The sequence below is a fragment of the Trichosurus vulpecula genome, chromosome 3 (genome assembly GCF_011100635.1).
Source record: "Trichosurus vulpecula isolate mTriVul1 chromosome 3, mTriVul1.pri, whole genome shotgun sequence".
In the NCBI taxonomy this organism is placed as follows: Eukaryota; Metazoa; Chordata; class Mammalia; order Diprotodontia; family Phalangeridae; genus Trichosurus; species Trichosurus vulpecula.
The window spans coordinates 187,879,243-187,896,666 of record NC_050575.1 but is presented as its reverse complement, the minus strand read 5'-3'; the positions used below and the strand labels follow the sequence as shown (position 1 = coordinate 187,896,666).

Sequence of the window (17,424 nt, the reverse complement as noted above, 5' to 3'; positions counted from 1 at the left end):
ACTAGTTATAGATAATTTTGTGACTTGAAAAGGCTATCAAGATGACCTTTTTCTTTGTTGAGGTACTTGGGGCAGAATTAATAGTAAATGCCCAATCAATAATAACTGTAGAAGAAGGGGTAAAGAGACGACAGAGCTATAACTAGTGACTTGTGTATCTGGGAAAGTACAAAGCATACTTGGAGCATAAATCATAATCTCTGTTGGTGGGAAGGACAGGATGCCACCTAATGGTAGGGGATGCACAGATCCTGGGACATTAGCATAGGGTTCAAGAGACCTAACTCCAGTCTGCCATCTTATAGCTTTCTACCTGAACTATTTTTTTTGTCTCCCTAACTAAATGTTCATCTCTATTGCTTCTACGCTGCTGAAGTACTGACTGTGCTGTGGGTGCCCTCTAAATTTAGCACCTTGGGACAAAGTCTCATTTACCTCACCCTACTTCCATCTCTTCCAGACCCAGTATACTACTTTAACAAACATAAATCAACCCACCAACAAGCTGTTATTAATGTTTACTGTATTAGGTGCAGTGGAGACAAAGACAAAATGAAACAATTTTTGCCTTGGAGAAGGTTGCACTCTATCAGAAAGATATATTTCATTGTGGAAAAAAGCCAAGAAAGTAAGAAGTCTTATTTATTAAACACCCCTTACTTTTTGTTACATCCTTTAACTCATTTTACAAAGGCTTACTCTGTGAGTGAGTCAATGCTACAATCTATTCAGACCCACAAGTGTGAGAATGGGATATTGTCACTTTATCAAGAATCAAAAAAAAAAGTAAAAGAAACAATAATTTTAATAGCACGTTTTGGGAATTCTATTTTTTTGTTTCTTTGTGGCTTGGCATAAAGCCTAGTTCTTCCATATGGACATGTTTTGTATTAATTGAATGTGGCTAAGCGATGAATTTCCTTCTTTATCTCAACCTCTTACAATCCTTAATTTTCATCAATGCGCAGCTCAAATACCACCTTAAACATGAAGCCTTTTTGCACTCTCCTTCCTCAGCTGCTAGTACCTTCTCTCCAAAGCTACCTTGTATTTGTATATATGAATATACATGTTGCTAGATTGCAAGCTCTTTGAGGGCAGGGTGTTTTCCACTTTTGTATTTAGTTCTCAATATAGTATCTAGCATTGAGTGGTGCTTAATAAATACTTGATTGATTGATTAGAATGCCAAATGTAAATGACAAAAGGACTAGAACATTATAGGATTTTAGAATTGGGAGAGATTTTATAGATCATCTAGTCTGATCTCTTCATTTTACAAATGAAGAAACTACCCCAAAGAGGTCAAGTGACTTGCCCGGGGTCATACAAGTGTGATTTGAGTCAGGATTTAAACCTAGATCTTTTGACTTTAATCCAGTGCTATTCCAGTTGGTTACATACTAAATCTTGACCTTGAAGCTTTGGAATATATCTGTCTTAAGAGAGAGAAGAAACAGTAGGATTTTTTGCTTCTATTTGATTTTCACTTTCCATTTGCGTGATTGAAAAAAAAAAACCATGACAGGTTCTCTAACATTTTAAAAAACTTTTGTCTCTTGCACAGTCTTTAAAGTGTGGCAGTATGGTTGTTCATATGTGGCCCATAGAGTAATGCACACATAGTTTCATACTCATCCTCTAAAAAAATACCTGATCCCCATATTATCCTTTGTTTCCATTTCTGGGAACTATTTTGAGCTGCATCTGTCTGCAGCTTTGTATAAAGTTATAATGAGGCCATACCAGATAGGAATGAATGTACGTGCTTATGTTCGACCTGGAATTCTTAAGGGTCACAGGGGGTTGGGTAGAGAAACTTTAGCCTAACTCACTACGCTGCATTTATATCCTAGCAGATGTAAGGAAAAATCAATTAATCTGTAGAATTAAGTTTGAGGGCAATTTTAGAATTCCTTCTGTCCCGTAGCTATAATTATGTCTGTTTATGTGTGTGTGTGTGTGTGTGTGTGTGTGCTTGCATGTATGTGTCAAACTTTTCTTTCTAAGTTGTAAATTCTCAAATAATTTCACACTACAGGATGAAATAGAAACATTTTAATATTGTTTATGTCTCTTGTGGATTATGCCTGATACGTCTTCCAGTTGTCCTCGTATGGTCTCAATGTTCATGTCCCTGGGTACCCAGGAGTTGACAGTATGTTAAATTCTGTGGCTTTGAGATATTTTCACATTCATCCACAGAGGTCTTTTATAATATTACAGTATAGATAATAGGTTAAAATTTCCAAATATAGGAGCGAGGCTTCTGTGGAGGGTATCCCTGGGAGTAGGTTAGAAAAGCAGCATTGCCTCACTCAGCCATGGTCTTTGGTGCCAGAGGGGTTTAGAAGCAGTCCCTTCTGTGAAGGTTCTATCAGTGGAACGGTCTAGAATGACAATACTTGAGTCTAATTCCTTCTAGTTAGAACTTGGCCAATGAAGATTTTTCTGTATCTACAACTTACTGGTCTGGAACATTGTTATCATGCTGCTTCTGTCAAGAGTTATTACATACTTCTATTCAAAGCTGTATTGAGGCCAAACTCATTCCAGAGACTCCTGGAAAGCAGGTGAATGCTAAGAAATTAGTGTCTCTTTCAGCTACTATCAGAGCCTGTATATTTGGACATTTTAATATGAGGATAGGAAAAATGAGCATTTTTTACCATGCCCCCATCTCCTCACTGATGAAAAACTCTAGCATTTTCTTCTGGGATTGAGTAGGCAAGGACATAAACAGCAGGGTCTTCTCTAGGTCCGTGGTGTCAGCAATAAAGCTTTTTCTGTTTTACAAAGAATGCAATTTCTGATTCACATACCTTGTTAAGAAAAATGTCTTGTGTTTTCTCTATTCTTTAAATCATTTCTACTTAGTTTTTCCCCCAGACTAACAGTGACAGATACAAGTAAACTTTGTTAAAAAACCATTTAAAATGGTACTGATCTTGCATAAAGAGCAAAATAATAAGAGGTTTCAATTTTGTGATGGAGTAGGATGATTTGTTTAAATTTGATTTATGGGATGAAGAAAAGAAAAATCTAGTTTCTGAGGGAGTGGCTGAGACACAGTGTCTTGAGGATGTGGGAGAAAGCCAGTTAAGTCCTCTCTTCAGCTTTCTGGCATTGTCTGCTTAGAGATGACTGAGTTTCTCTTCAGCATTCTAGGTACAGTGCCCAGGTTCATGGTGAGTAAGAAGACCCTATATGTCTTGATTTCTCAAAAATGAGCACTGAGCATAGTGGATGGTTGTCATTAGTGGGGCAGCATGGTAGAGGGGAAAGAACAGCGGCTTATAAGTCAGAGGACCTGGGTTCAAAGCTCATCTCTGATGCTTAGTGGCCGTTTGACTTGGGGAAGTCACTAAATTGCCTTGGGTATCCACTAGCCCATTTCTAAAATGAGGAGGTTCGATAATAAACTCCTTTGGGCCTTTCTAGTTCTACATCTGTGTCCTAAGAGCATCATGGAGGAAGCTCAGCAGGGTGTGGCAGTGGGAGACCTTGGATGGAACTACACAGGTAGCTAGATGGGGCAATGGAGAGACTCCTGGACCTAGAGTCAGAAATACCTGAGTTCAAATCCTACCTCAGATGTTTACTAGCTCCATGACCACGGACAAGTCACTTAATCTCAGCCTGCCTCATTTTACTTATCTGTAAAATGGGGATAATATTAACAACATCTCCCTCTCAGGTTTTTTGTGAGGGCAAAAGGAGATAATATTTGTAAAACGCTTTGCAAACCTCAAAGTGCTATGCAAATACTACTTTGTTGTTGTTGTCTGCAGGAGATGGTTCAGAAGTGTCTATTGATTTCAGGGCAACTGGAAAAAAAAGCCAGCTTGGGCTTGTGGGTGGGAGAATGCTGGCTGATTGTTTGGATATTTGTGTACCAGGCTACAGCTGACAAGTATTTAAGGAAGGAAAGCAGAATGAAGGGGGCTGGTGTCTGGAGAAAGCTGGCTGATGAAATTAAACTGCTGTTTGCAAAGAGATAGTGTTTTATGATAGAGCCAAGGCAGGAGTTGGGTGAGGCTTATGGGAGTGCCTTAGTACCATGGTCTCTTTGGATTAGGTCTTTGGACATTTTATTCTCCTGTGCATTTTTGGGCTCTGTTGATCACCTCTCTGGGGGTGACAGTAAGGGAAACTGAGGCATATGTCTGTAGGGCATTATGTCATCACACTGTTTGCTGCCCTAGATTTCCTGAACATTTTCACTTAGGGATTGGGTTGTGACAAAAGATATTGACAAGTCCCTAAGGACGTTAACTGAATCACTCCCCTCCTCTAAGGACTTACCTGTGCCAGAGGTCACTGGGCCCAGGCAGTCAGAGGCTGAGGTACCCTGGCAGGGGATCAGAAAAAAAAGCTTGCCCTATTCCCTTCTCTGAATCTCTGTGCTTACAAATTTCTTTGTAGAAAGAAATAAGAGGATCCCTATGTTATTCTATAGTGTAGACCTGGGATCAGATCTTGATTCTGTCACTTGCTAGCTGGGTGATCAAGGACAAGCCACTTCACTTTTAAAAGCCTCAGTTTTCTCATCTACAAAATAGGAATAATAATAATATACTCTATATTTCTCAAAGTTCCTATGAATAAAGTACTATGTTAAAGTGAGCTACTTTTAAAAAATACTCTTTTAAGAAGAATTTACAGAATCTTAGAGTTGGAGGGGCTTTAGAGATTGTCTAATTCAACTGCCTGGAAAAGAATTCACCTCTATAACACATACTTGAGAACTGGTCATCCAGCCTTTGCTTCAAGACTTCTAATGATGGGGGACTCCTCTGTCTCCTGAGGCAGCCCAGCCCAATCTAGATAACTCTAATTGCTAGGAAGTTCTCCATACATCAAGCTTACATCGATATCTTTGCAATGTGTAACTGTTACTACCATTTTGTCTCTCTGGGGCCAAGTAGAACAAACCTAAATCTCTCTTCCACATGACAACTCTTCAAATACTTGAAGACAGTTAGCACGCCCCACCTCCTCTAGTTGTCTCTTCTACAAGTCTAAGCATCTCCACTTTTTTCAAACATCCTTATGTGGTATACTCTCAAGGCCCATCACCATCCCAATTGTTATCATGTGGCTCCTCTCTAGCTTATCAATATTCTTACTAAAATATGGCACCCAGAACTGAAAACAACACCCCATATATGACCTGACCAGGGCAGAGCATGGTGGGACTATCATTTCCCTTGTCTTGAGGCACTGTGCCTTTCTTGATGCTGCCTAACATTCAGTTAGCTGTCTTGGCTGCCATATCATTCTATTGACTCATGCTCAACTTGTAGCCTACTAAAACCTCCAGATTTTCTCTCAGATAAGCTATTGTCTATTCATGCCTCTGTTAGCTTAGGAAAAAATATACTTGAATGCTTTGGCCATGGAATTTACCATGTGGGTTTAATAATATTTTTTATTTGACTGGGTGGCCTATTTTAGGAAAATTCAATAGTAGGAAATTTCACCATCTTCATGAATTAAATAGATTAAATCAGAGACAGCCTGATGTAGTGGGGGAAAGCATTGGATTTTAATCCAGAAGAACTAGTGTAAATTCTGACCCTACTATTTAATACTTACAAGACCTTGGACCAGCTTCTTAGTTTCTCTGGGCCTCAGTTACCACTTTAAAGTGAGGGGATTGGACCAGATGATCTTGAAGGTCTCTTTCAACTCTTAATTTATGACCTAGTATGTCAAATGAAGGCCTAGAGTTGTCTGTCTGGGCACCCCCTTTACAATCCCTCTCTGGTTTATTAGGCAGTCTGATCATATTTGTGAGTTATTGGTCAACCCTCTGATGATGAACCTTTCTAACCATGGCGAGGATGGGCATTGGATGACAGAAACATGTTCAGTTGCTAGATCTGGCAAGTGTTTGGATATGGCAGAGCTGGAATTCTGCTGATATAGCTCTTGAGAACTTAAGGTCACCTTGATACCACAAGGAGACATTGGGGCAAGAAATTAGTAGTGAAAGATGTCTAATAACTGACAATGGAAGATATGTTACATATATATACATACACATAGTTGTCTTCTCTCCCTTTCTCTCTCTGTTTCTCTCTCACCTATTGCAAAGTATTTATTTTACACAAAGGTCTTTTGTTTGACATTTTTTTTACTCATTTCTTTTTCTGTGATGTTATACCCCAGATACAAGTGATCCCAAATTTGAGCTGATACAATCTGCGCAACATTCCTAGGACTGATTTGATGGGGCAGACATTGTAGTAAGCAGTGTGGGGTAAAAAAGAGGATTTATTTGGAGTTTAAATTCCTACTCTGCCACTTACTGTGTGACTTTGGGTGAGTCACTAGTAGGCATTTATAAGTAACAGACATTTTTCATTGTCAATTATTAAATATCTTTCACCTTCATTAATATCTTGCCCTGATGCCTCCTTGTGGTATCAGGGTGACCTTTCTCAAGGGCTGCACCAGCAGAATGCCAGCTCTGCCAGATCCAAACACTTCAATTATTTCCAGGCCTAGTAACTGAACATGTTCCTGTCATCTAAAGACCAGTCTTGCTAGGATCAGAAGGGTACATCATCAGAGGGTTGACCAATAACTCATAAAGATCATTTAATTGTCTAGTAAATCTCTGGATCTGTTTTCTCTTGTGTAAAATTAGGGGATGGTCCAGATGCCTTCTGAGGTACCTCGCAGCTCTAGTCCTACTTAATCCTATGTCCTAAAAGTGGGCATGCCTAGCTACTTTAAATGACTGGTACATGCTTGCAGTTACCTGTTTGACCACTGGGTGGTGGTTGGACCATGGTAAGGGGAAATAGTATTGGTATCGGTGGTTGTGGCTGTTCAGTTAGTAAAAGTAGCTTTTGGGGATCAGGAAAATGAAAAGCGGTGGAGAGCAGGACATTTATATGTCAGGCTGTGTGTCTGATCTGTTTTCTCAATCTTCTTTTTGTTATTCAATTGTTGAATGGATAGAGTGCTAGAGTTTGAATTAGGAAGAGCAGAAATCAGATCCAACCTCAGACATTTCCTGTCTGTGTGACTGTGGGCAAGTCACATAACCTCTGTCAGCCTCATTTTCCTCATCTGTAAAATGGGGATAATAGCACCTGCTTCATAGAGTTGTTTTACAATGAAATATAATTCATAAAGTGCTTCACAGACCTTAAAGTGTTACATAAATGCTAGTTATTAATAAAAATAATAGTATACACAATTGGTGTAATTCTCACACCTTCTAAGTGCCAGCTATATTCTAAAGATGTTGCAGTGGACTAAGAATGATAGACTTGGAATTTCCAGTCGTATCTTCCCTTTGGTCATTGTTTCTATATAGTCGTGTTACAGCTGAATCCAAAAGAAGCTCATGCAGACCTAAGGTGCATTTGAGTCCACAGGAAACCATTTATTGGTTTAAATATTCCGAGTTGGCAGTCAGCCAACAAGTATTTGTTGACCACCTGTTATGTTCTCAACTCTGTGGCAAGTACTGTGGAAGCTACAGATGGAATTGAAGATGTGGTAGTCCCTTGTCCTTGAGAAACTTGTAATCTTGCCTGCCTCTTTTGGTCAATGTTTTTTCTTCTCTTTCCTCAGTAGTTCCCAACTAGGCCTAGAATAGTGCTGTGCACCTAGTAGAAGCTTCATATTGGATGTGTGTTGAGTGATTAAATGAAAAAGGTCACAGGAATAGTGTATGCTTCATTTTTTGAAGCTATCAAGAATAGAAGGGATTGCTTTTATAGACTTCGGAGCTAAGAAGGGACATTGGAGAATATTTAGTTTTACTCCTTTCTTTCATAGATGAGAAACTGAGGCCAAGGGCCCAAGAGAGAAGTAACTTTTCCAAGGCAACATAGTAGACAAGCTGGGATTCAAATAGAAGTCCTCTAATTTTAAATCCTTGTTTTTTTCATCACTTCATGATTTTTTCCAGTATGATTTATATCCAGCCACTCATTTGAATATAGTTTATTTGCATGAATGAGAAAATGCTAAAATTGTCTATATTAATTAATAGCACATTTCTTGTTTTTTTCTTTGAAACATATGAAAATATTTTGTTCAAGTTGATCGGCTCTCGACTAGTGTTTTCAAAATTGTAGGCCTCTCGGCTGATTGAAAAATGGGTGCATTGTTATTCCCTTCATGAGATTTTCACCTGGAAATGGGGGGGGGGACTAGGTTTAATGTCAACACTTAGAGATTTAATATGACCCTATTACTGGAAAAATATATGTTTAGCCAAACCCTGGCTCACCACAATGTTTTCATTGTTCCACCTTCCCTACCCTGCTTAGCCTTTCATAGGGAAAAATAGAGATTCTTAGCAAAAGCCCAGGGCTGGACAGGACCCATGCTCTGCTTTCAGTCTCCATTTTATGATCCCAAGATGCTGAACATCTGGAAGCTGGCTGGGTCAGAAGTTCACCCAGTATAGCCCTAGTTCACAACAGAATACAGTGGGAGGAAGGGGGAAAACAATGTAAAGTTGCTTCAGTTTCATGACTTGAACCCAGATCTTTATGACACCAAAGATGAGCCTCTATCTCCCAAACAACACACATATACACACATACATACACACACATGCACCCAGTACAGTAGAACAGAAAGAATGCAAGAACTGGAGGTAGACGGCTTGGTTTGGAGATCTATTTCAACCACTACCTCTGTGATTTCCCTCTGTAAAACTTTGCCTGGGGCTTTTGCCTCACCTCCCTGGGAAATAAATCATGTCATCTCTTTGTACTTCAGTTTTCTCATCTGTAAACTAGGAGTATTAAAACTTGCATGGTCTACCTCACAAAGCTATGAGAAAAAAATACTTTGTAAGTCTTGAAGTATAATATAAAAGTGAGCTATTATTATAAAATGAAAGTGGAGGAATATGATATAGGTGATTCCTACCCAGATAAGTGTGAACAAAATGAACTCTGAGGTCCCTCCCAACTCTGAGATTCTATGATTCTATGAATTCAATTTAATCTTTACTTTTTTTTGACACTGGGTTTTCCTGTCTTGCCCAGGCTGGAAGTTTGGTGGCTACTCATGGGTTGATCCCAGTCCTGATCACAATGGAACTTTAACTTGATCTGTTTTTCCAACTTGGGAGGGGTGGCCTCTCATTAGGCAGTCTGGTGGACCTCTGTTCCCCTGGGGGCTCACTATATTGGTACCACACTTAGTGTGGATATAAGTTTTAGCTCTACTGTCGTTCAGAAGTCTCGAACTCAAACAATCCACCATCCTCAGCCTCCCCTAGTAGTAGGAATCACAGGTGTGTGCCCACCATACCAGACTTCATTTTATTTTAAGAGGCAGTATCTTGTGTTAAATACAGGTATTGAGCCAATCTAAATGCCAGGAAGACCAGCCATTTTCATGCCTCTGACACATATTGGCTGTGTGACTCTGGGCAAACGTCTCAGTGCCCTAAGCAAGTTTCTAAGACAATGTAGGTTGTAGAGAAGGTGCCAACCTGCATTGGTAAAGGAAATTTCTTCATCCGGGAGTTTCCTGTAGTAATGAAATCACAGGTCTAATCTCTGTCCCCTATCTCTTATCACCTTGAGGACATTTGGAGAATTTCATGAAAATCCTTGAGATAATCTGAGATACTCTAGAGTGTCACAAAATCAGAATGGGAATCCCTGGTAAAGAAAAGCCAAAATATTTTTGGAAGAGCCATTTATGACTGCATAGCCCTCCAAATTATTAGCAATTTGTCATGAAATCAAGTCATATCCTTTCAAAGCTATCTTCAATTAAGCAGCATATGATTTAAACATTTCTCCACTGAATAACTTGGCAGTCTTTTCTCTTGTGTAAATCTTTTGTGTCTTGGGCATAGACTATGATAGCTAGCACTTGTCACTAGCTGTCATTGCATTTCATAACACCAGTATCTATGTACCAACATGTATCATCAGATGGATCAGTAAGTAGGTCAGGGTTTTGGGTGACAAAACTTTAAGACCAATTTCCTCATTGAGCAATGCACCATCACCCACCAGTCAATAGCTTCAAAAATAAAGTTAAAGTGCTATCTGATGAGTAATTCTACTGTGAGACAGGCTGGCCTGAAGGCCAAAATCTTTTGTTTTTGAATGACTGCAGTTGGGTTTGTTTGATCCCTTTTAGCTTGAATGATAGCCCACAAAGGGTAAACCCCTTAGAGAGGGGAAAAGTCCCCTGTGTGGCAAAAACCACAGATGTCTGCCAGCTTCTGGAATTTGTAAGGAATTTTACTTCTATAGTCTGGCCATTTCACAGGTGTTTGGGGGGCATGTAACCTTTCTTGGATTAGCAGGCCCGTCAATTGAAATGTCCTTGTGACACGTTTTGGGCTGCTCCTCCCTCCCTCCCTGTGAACTAACTCAGGAATATTAACCTCTGGACAGCCAGCTCCAGTTACTGGTAATTACTCCTCCTGTTTCCAGGGGGAGAGGAGGGAAAAGCCCCAGGCAAAAGTTACAGAAGGAAGCAATAGAAGTCTGTGGAGAAAATTGACTTGGGATGTTGGGGGTGGAAGTGGGAAAGTAATGAAGACTTAGTGGAATCACATCTAGGTTTTTTCGTAGTTGTCTTAACTCTGGCTTGAAATAATTAGAAATGTAAACAGAAAAGTTTCCTGGTGCAGATGGTGTGAGAATGTTGAGACCTTTTGCATGCTGAAGCACTTACCTCCTCCCTGGTCCCAGGCACAGGAAGTCATGCTATTAGGCACAGAATATAGAAGATAAGCATATTGAATGTCCAAGTCTACACCCACTAGTGTTCAGTTAGAATTGCTCAGAGTAGAGATTATCCCAATTCTGGGTCAAGCTTTGCAAAAAGGGCATCTTGCATCCAATTTCCTCCATAACACTTTCTAAGCACATCCTAAGGAGAGATACTTGCCCCTCTTCATGGAGCTCCAATCATTGTGAGACATAATTATGTCTACACTTGCTAGATAGCTGGTTGTAATACAGTTCAATTCAACCAATGTTTATCAGACACTTCCTGTGTGCAAAGCACTTTGTTGGGTGCTGGGGATAGAAGCAAAAATGATAGCCTCAAGGAATTTATTTTCTGATGGAGGGGGGAGTTCACAGCATAGACTCATAGATGGTCAAACTATAACTAGCTGATTACTAAGACCTCTCATTTTACAAAAGCAGAAACTGAGGCTCAGAGACAGAAAATAGAATGGCCCAAGGTTACACAGTTTTTTAGTTGCAGAGCCAAGATTCAAAACCGGCTCCCCTGATTCTCCAAGGTACTGCTCTACAAAGAGCACTGGACTTGGAGGCAGGAGATATGGGGTTCAAGGCCACCTTCCACTAGCTGTTTGACCTTAGGTATGCCATTTTATTTTTTTGAACCTTTATTTCCCTATCTGAAAAAAGCCCAAGAATTGGGGGTAAATAATCTTTATACCACCTTCTTCATAAGGCTCAAATGAGATAATGAATGGAGAGCTCTTTGTTATCAGAAAACACTATCATGTGATGTGAGTTTTCCTGATTAACCTCATCCCCTCCTCCTTGTTATTGGGTAAATTCTGGCAGCCGTCCTCTTGCGGTGGTTGTCAATCCCCACTTAAATATACACCAGGCAATATCTCTTGTCTTTTCTTTTTTTTCTTTCTTGGTGTAGCACTTATGTATGTTGAGACATTGATACACACAGTGATAGAAAACACATGTTCTGTTTTTCTCCCAACCCTTACAGACGGACTGTACCATATGGACTCTCCAATTACAGAGGCAGTTTCCGGGGCAAGAGATCCATAGATCCTATACCCAGGAGTTCACCACCATTTGAAGGGCCATGGAACCGATGTTCTTGCACAGAGCAAGATGATGATGCCTGCATTCATTTTTGCACCAGAACTGAAGAGAGCAGAAGGTAAATGGCCCTCTAAGAAGTTTTAATCATTCAATGAAAAGTGATTGTTTGGTAGTGGCATACTTTAGTAAGACACTAAATGACACTATAATAATAATAGCTAACACTTATGTGGCACCTGCTTTGTGCCAAGCACTTTACACATCTCATTTGATCCTCACAAGCAGCCTGGGAGGTAGATGCTATTTCTATCCCCTTTTTACAGATGAGGAAACGAAGGCAAACAGAGGTTAAGTGACTTGCCCAGGGTCACACAGCTAGTAAGTACTTGAGGCTGGATTTGAACTTAGTCTTCCTGACTCCAGGCCTGGCACTCTATCCACTGTACAGCGTAGCTGCTTGTTATAGAACATGAACAAAAAGTAGTTAATATGGTCCTCTGATGCATCTGTGATTTCATCAGTGTGGATGCTTCCTCCACCGGTCCAGATGGCAACCTACTGGGCCTTCTTGTTTTTGTCTTGATTTTGTCCATATTTTCTCATAAATTCACACATAACTCGGCATCAGAAAAGGATAGGATTTTATCAATGGAAATGACATTAAAGAAGACATTATCACCTGCTTGACCACTTCATCTTATACACCATGAGGTCTTTCCACTGGACTTACAACTGAAATCATCTATATTTGGCTTTGCCTATTAAAATGTTAGTGTCTTGAGGACAAGGGATTGCCTTTCTTTTTTATTTGTATTTTTGGTACTTAGCCAGTGCATTTTCCATAGTAAGTGCTTAATAATTGCTTTTTCATTTATTCCTTCATTGGTTCTTCATAAAGAATCAACCCATCTTGCTCAGGGCCTTCCTCTGGTTCTTTTAATGTCTCAGGCTTGGGTCAACCATTGTGCACTGAATTAACTGCCATTCTATTCCATGACTGGCCTACCTCTTTTTCCAGTCACATGTCATCAATAATGCCTTTGGTATGCGCTGGGCTTTCCCACCCTTAGAGTTAACATACCATGGAAATTTAGTGGACCGGGTATCTGACTGAAGGCTGAGAAGACTATCAACCATTCTCCAGGTTCTACTAGTCTTGTTCTCAATTTTGAATGGACTTCTAAAAACCAGTCCAAGGGAGAACTGGCATTGGTTGTGTCCCAACAGAAAGACCACTTTGAAAGAGCAATTGTAAGAATTTCCTTGATACACGAAATATAAAATTAACTAGAACATGAACTGTCAACTGAGCAAGCAGTTACTTAGAATTGTTTCTGTAAGTAAACCTGAAGTAGGGGACATAGAATATCAGAACTGGCAGGTGCTCCAGAGATAATCTAGTCCAACCCTTTTGTTTTTATTGAGAGTAATAGATAATCTTTATGAAGAGCTTTACAGTTTATAATGAGATCCAGAGAGGTTGATTCTTGCTTACAATTACACAGATAGTAACAGAGCAGAGATTCGTCAGTCACTCAACTAGGATTTATTAAGCACTTACTGTATCCCAGACACTGTGTTAAGCACTGGATTAAAACTTAGGTCCTCTGACTTCAAAATCAGGATTTTTTCTACTACTGAATATTAATGAAAGTAAGCTACTTGTGGAAACCAGCTTCAAATTTTTTAAGACTGGAAATTCAATGTTGACTGTATATCTTCCCCTCCTCTCTCAGATGACCCAATGGTCATCATACAGAAGCATAGCAGTATAATATTGGAATCCTCCTTGGCTAAGAGTTCAAATCATAGAAAGGGATCTGAGTACGTTTGCATTTTAGATGTACTGATGTGAACTTCATGCATGAGAGTAAAGAGTCATTATCGCATTCCTAAAAATCTTAAGCATTTTCTAGAAGACAAATATAGAGTGCTGCAATTTGGTTTGACTATTGAAACCAATCTTCTCTTTATAGTAATTCAAGGACAGTAGAAAAACATCAAGACATAGACATGGAACAGCCTCCTGAAGAGTGGCCCTGACAGGACAAATGCTGCATGAACAGAGGTGAGTTGAATTACTAGACATATCATTTATTACATAGCTACCAGGAACATTTGAATGAGGTTCTTGAGCATCTCTCTAGTCAATGGATGTAGTCTGATCCCAGACAGTTACAAACCTAAGAAAAAGTAGGGGTGATTTCTTTTTGTCAGTTGGATTCTTGGAATCAATATAAATAATTTTAATTTTCCTTGTCATAAGATCATACATTTACAGGTGAAAGTTTCCTTAGAGATGATGACTTCATTTTACACTGGAGGAAACTGAAGCTCAAGGAAATAAAGTGATTGGCTGAAGGTCATACAGATAATAAGTAGCAGAGCCAGAGTTTGAATCTCCTCCCTTTGAGTCTCAGTCTAGTCCTCTCATTATATTACATTGCCTCATAAACAAGGCAGAGTGTCAGAAGACCAACTCATTTGGGAATCATTTGTTTCAAAGTTCATTTTTTGTAGTCTTCCATAACTTTGATCACCCATCTGTTCATTCCTTTCATACTCATTCATTCATTGTGTGAAACTTCATGACTCGAATGAGTTAATTAAATGAAATAAAGAGATTAATTGTTTAGTTAAATGTAAATGTGGAAACTGGGAAATCTGGGGCTGATGATGGAGAAAGTCAGAATCCCAAATGTACACTTGCTACAAAGTGTTTGCTTCTTTTCTCCCTTCCCAGCTTTGAAAATTGTATCTCTTATATATTGTCTACTGGAGATTTTGAGCCTTTGGTAGAATTTTTGACTTGCCTTATCACAAAATAAATACTTATATTTCATGGAAAGTAGGATTTCCTGGCAGCAAAATATGTGAATTTATAAAAAAAAGTAATATAAAAAATCTCTTTGTGATCCGCTTTATGTTGTGTCCTTGGCAGCTATCTGCATTGTCTAACCTGGCTCCCAGGTCTACTAGGATGTGGTTCTAGTCAATTAATGAATAGGCACTTAGTAAGCACTTACAATGTTCTAGGCCCTGGGATAAACTGGGAATACAAAGATAAAATAGCCCTTGCACTCCAGGATGTTACTTTCTAACGGGAGAGACAACATTTAAATACATATTACTGAATACATGCAAAATGAATACAGATTTTGGGAGGGAGGGCATTATTTGGAGGGAGGATAAAAAAAGTCTTTGTGTAGGAAGTGGTGCTTCAGCCAAGTGTTGAAGGAAACTAGCAGTTCCACAAAGTAGAAGTGAGGAGGGAGTACATTCCAGGAATGGAGGAATGAAGGCATGAAGCCTGTGCCAAGGCATGGATTCAGGAGACGAAGTATCTAGTTTTCTGTTATATCTTCCCTTCATTCTAGCCAAATCAGGATGATCACTGTTCTCCAGCATCATCTTGTCCTGTCCAGACCCCTTTGTTTTGCATACATGATCCTCCATAGCTGGGGTGGTGTTCTCTCCCCGCCCCCCATTTCTACTTGTTGAAATCCTTCCCTTTCCTCAAGACATTACTCATGTGCTACTTCATCTATGAAGCCTTCATGGGTCCCCTTAGCTATGTGATTCCCCACCTTCTTGAATCTTTCAGACCTCTCTGGATCTCTCTTAGGTGTGAATAATTTTATAATTTGTATCCTTATATTTGTTCTTAACTCCATGATTTGACTGTAAGTTCCCTGAGGGGAGGCACTGTATCCTGCTTAATCTATATATTCAATGCACAAAGAACAATGTTCACATATGGTCACTCAGTCAATAAACATTTATTAAACACCTACTATGTGCCAGGCACTGTACCAAGCATTGAGAATATAAAGGGAGGTAAAATATGGTCTTGTTTTCAAAGAGCTCACAGTTTAGTGAGGGAGACAGCCTGCAAATAACTATGTCCAATTAAGATATATATACCGGACAAATAGGAAATAATTAGAAGATGGAAGGCAGAATTGTTAATAGGGATCAGGAAAGGTTTCCTGTAACATGACTTGTGCATTGCATATACCAAATAATTGTTAAATTGAATAATTCAATACATTTTTTGTTTGTTTTTATGGAGGGGGTAAGGCAGGGCAATTGGGGTTAAGTGACTCACCCAAGGTCACACAGCTGGTGTGTTAAGTGTCTGAGAATTCAATGCATTTTTAAAATAATGCTATTCTTTTTTTTCTTGTGTCTCCAAGATTAGTTGAAGGTAAGGAGGGAAAAAGAAACAAGAAGACTCTGTATCTGCAATAAGAGAAACAAATGAATGCTTCAGGCAGCCATCAGATTTCACCATGTGGTACCTCTGCATTTGTGCCATTCCAAAAAGAAAGGAAAGCTGCTGAAGAATTTTGTATTCTGTGACACCTTGTTCTTCAACTGCTCTGACCACTGGGACACATGGATTCAAATTTCTATTCTTCTCAGCCAAGGGAACAAGTTTCACTCAGAAAACTAGTTTTCTCATCAAAATGACATGCCCCAATCCAAAGAGCAGCAAAATGAAACTAGACAAGTTTCTCTAATGGATAAAATACTCCAGATGTGCTCTGGAGGTCATGGCATCCAACAACTCTGGTTTCAGGTGGGAAGTTGCATTGGGAGAAATATGGCAAGTTAGAAAGACACTCACTTGCATCTATACACAGACTCACATCCTAAGCAAGTAGATAGCAAACTATTTACAAATGTAAACCAATGCCCTTACTATCATAAATACCAAATATCTATGCAGAAAAATCACAGCTGATAACTTGTATCTGAAAATATAGCAGGCTAGCATTCTATGAAATTAGCCATTTAGTAAGTTATCCACATTAGACACAAATCAGATCTACCCTGGTGGTTATGGTTCTGAAGCTCATAGTACGTAATGTAAAGAAATCTGGGAACAGTGTTACTCATCAAAAGAATGTATCTCAAAGATGGAATTGCATTTTGGACGACATTAAGACAAGAAAATTAACACAGTCTTTCAACCATGCTAAGCTCCACGTGTAGCTCATTCATATTTAACTGGCCTTTCCATTTTCATCTTTCCCTATACATTCCCAGAATGAGATGTTCTTGGAAAACTGACTGTGGAGGGTGGAGGGGTGTTGGCCCACAATGTTCAGTATTTTTTTTAACGGATCTTCTGGGGATGACTTCAAAATAAACTTCCCCATCCTATCCTATCCCTTCTTTGTAAATTATGTAAATTCATATTTAACTATATAATTGAAAAAAAAAGCAACTTGGAATTGTAACTTGTGGCTTTGTCTGTTCTGTTCCCCCTGGACTGTACTGTAAGCTTCTTTCTCTACAAGCATCTTCAAATGTAACTTTTGCTCTATGAGAAGATGTTTGGTGGAGGAGATTGAACCCCTACTACACAGTTCTGACTTTGGAGTTGGTGCTGAAGTAGTTAGAGTGGAGACAGTTAATGTATTGAGCAAAGGAGGGTAGGTCTTGGCTAAAATGTTATATTCTATATGAATATCATGTAAGTTATTGTAGTTGTAAAAGTAAATATCTTTATCACAAGTAAATGGTAAGTTTCTGATTTCATAGCAGATTTTGTACATTTTAGAAAAGCAGATTATTTATTGTGAAAACTATTTACTGCAACTATTTCTTTTGGTGGATTTTTAAAAAAAGTAAAGTCACTGTA

At 39.2% G+C, this 17,424-nt stretch overlaps 1 protein-coding gene across 1 annotated transcript in view; it reads left to right on the top strand.

Annotated features, from left to right (window-relative positions):
- EDN3 (endothelin 3) overlaps positions 1 to 13,843 on the top strand; it is a 30,983-nt gene extending 17,140 nt beyond the window's left edge. Inside the window, exons 3-4 of the mRNA XM_036753125.1 lie at positions 11,716 to 11,892; positions 13,751 to 13,843. Coding sequence (XP_036609020.1) covers positions 11,716 to 11,892; positions 13,751 to 13,817 — 244 coding nt within the window. The 3' untranslated portion in view covers positions 13,818 to 13,843. The remainder of the gene's footprint in view (positions 1 to 11,715; positions 11,893 to 13,750) is intronic.
- The last annotated feature ends 3,581 nt before the right edge of the window (positions 13,844 to 17,424 follow it).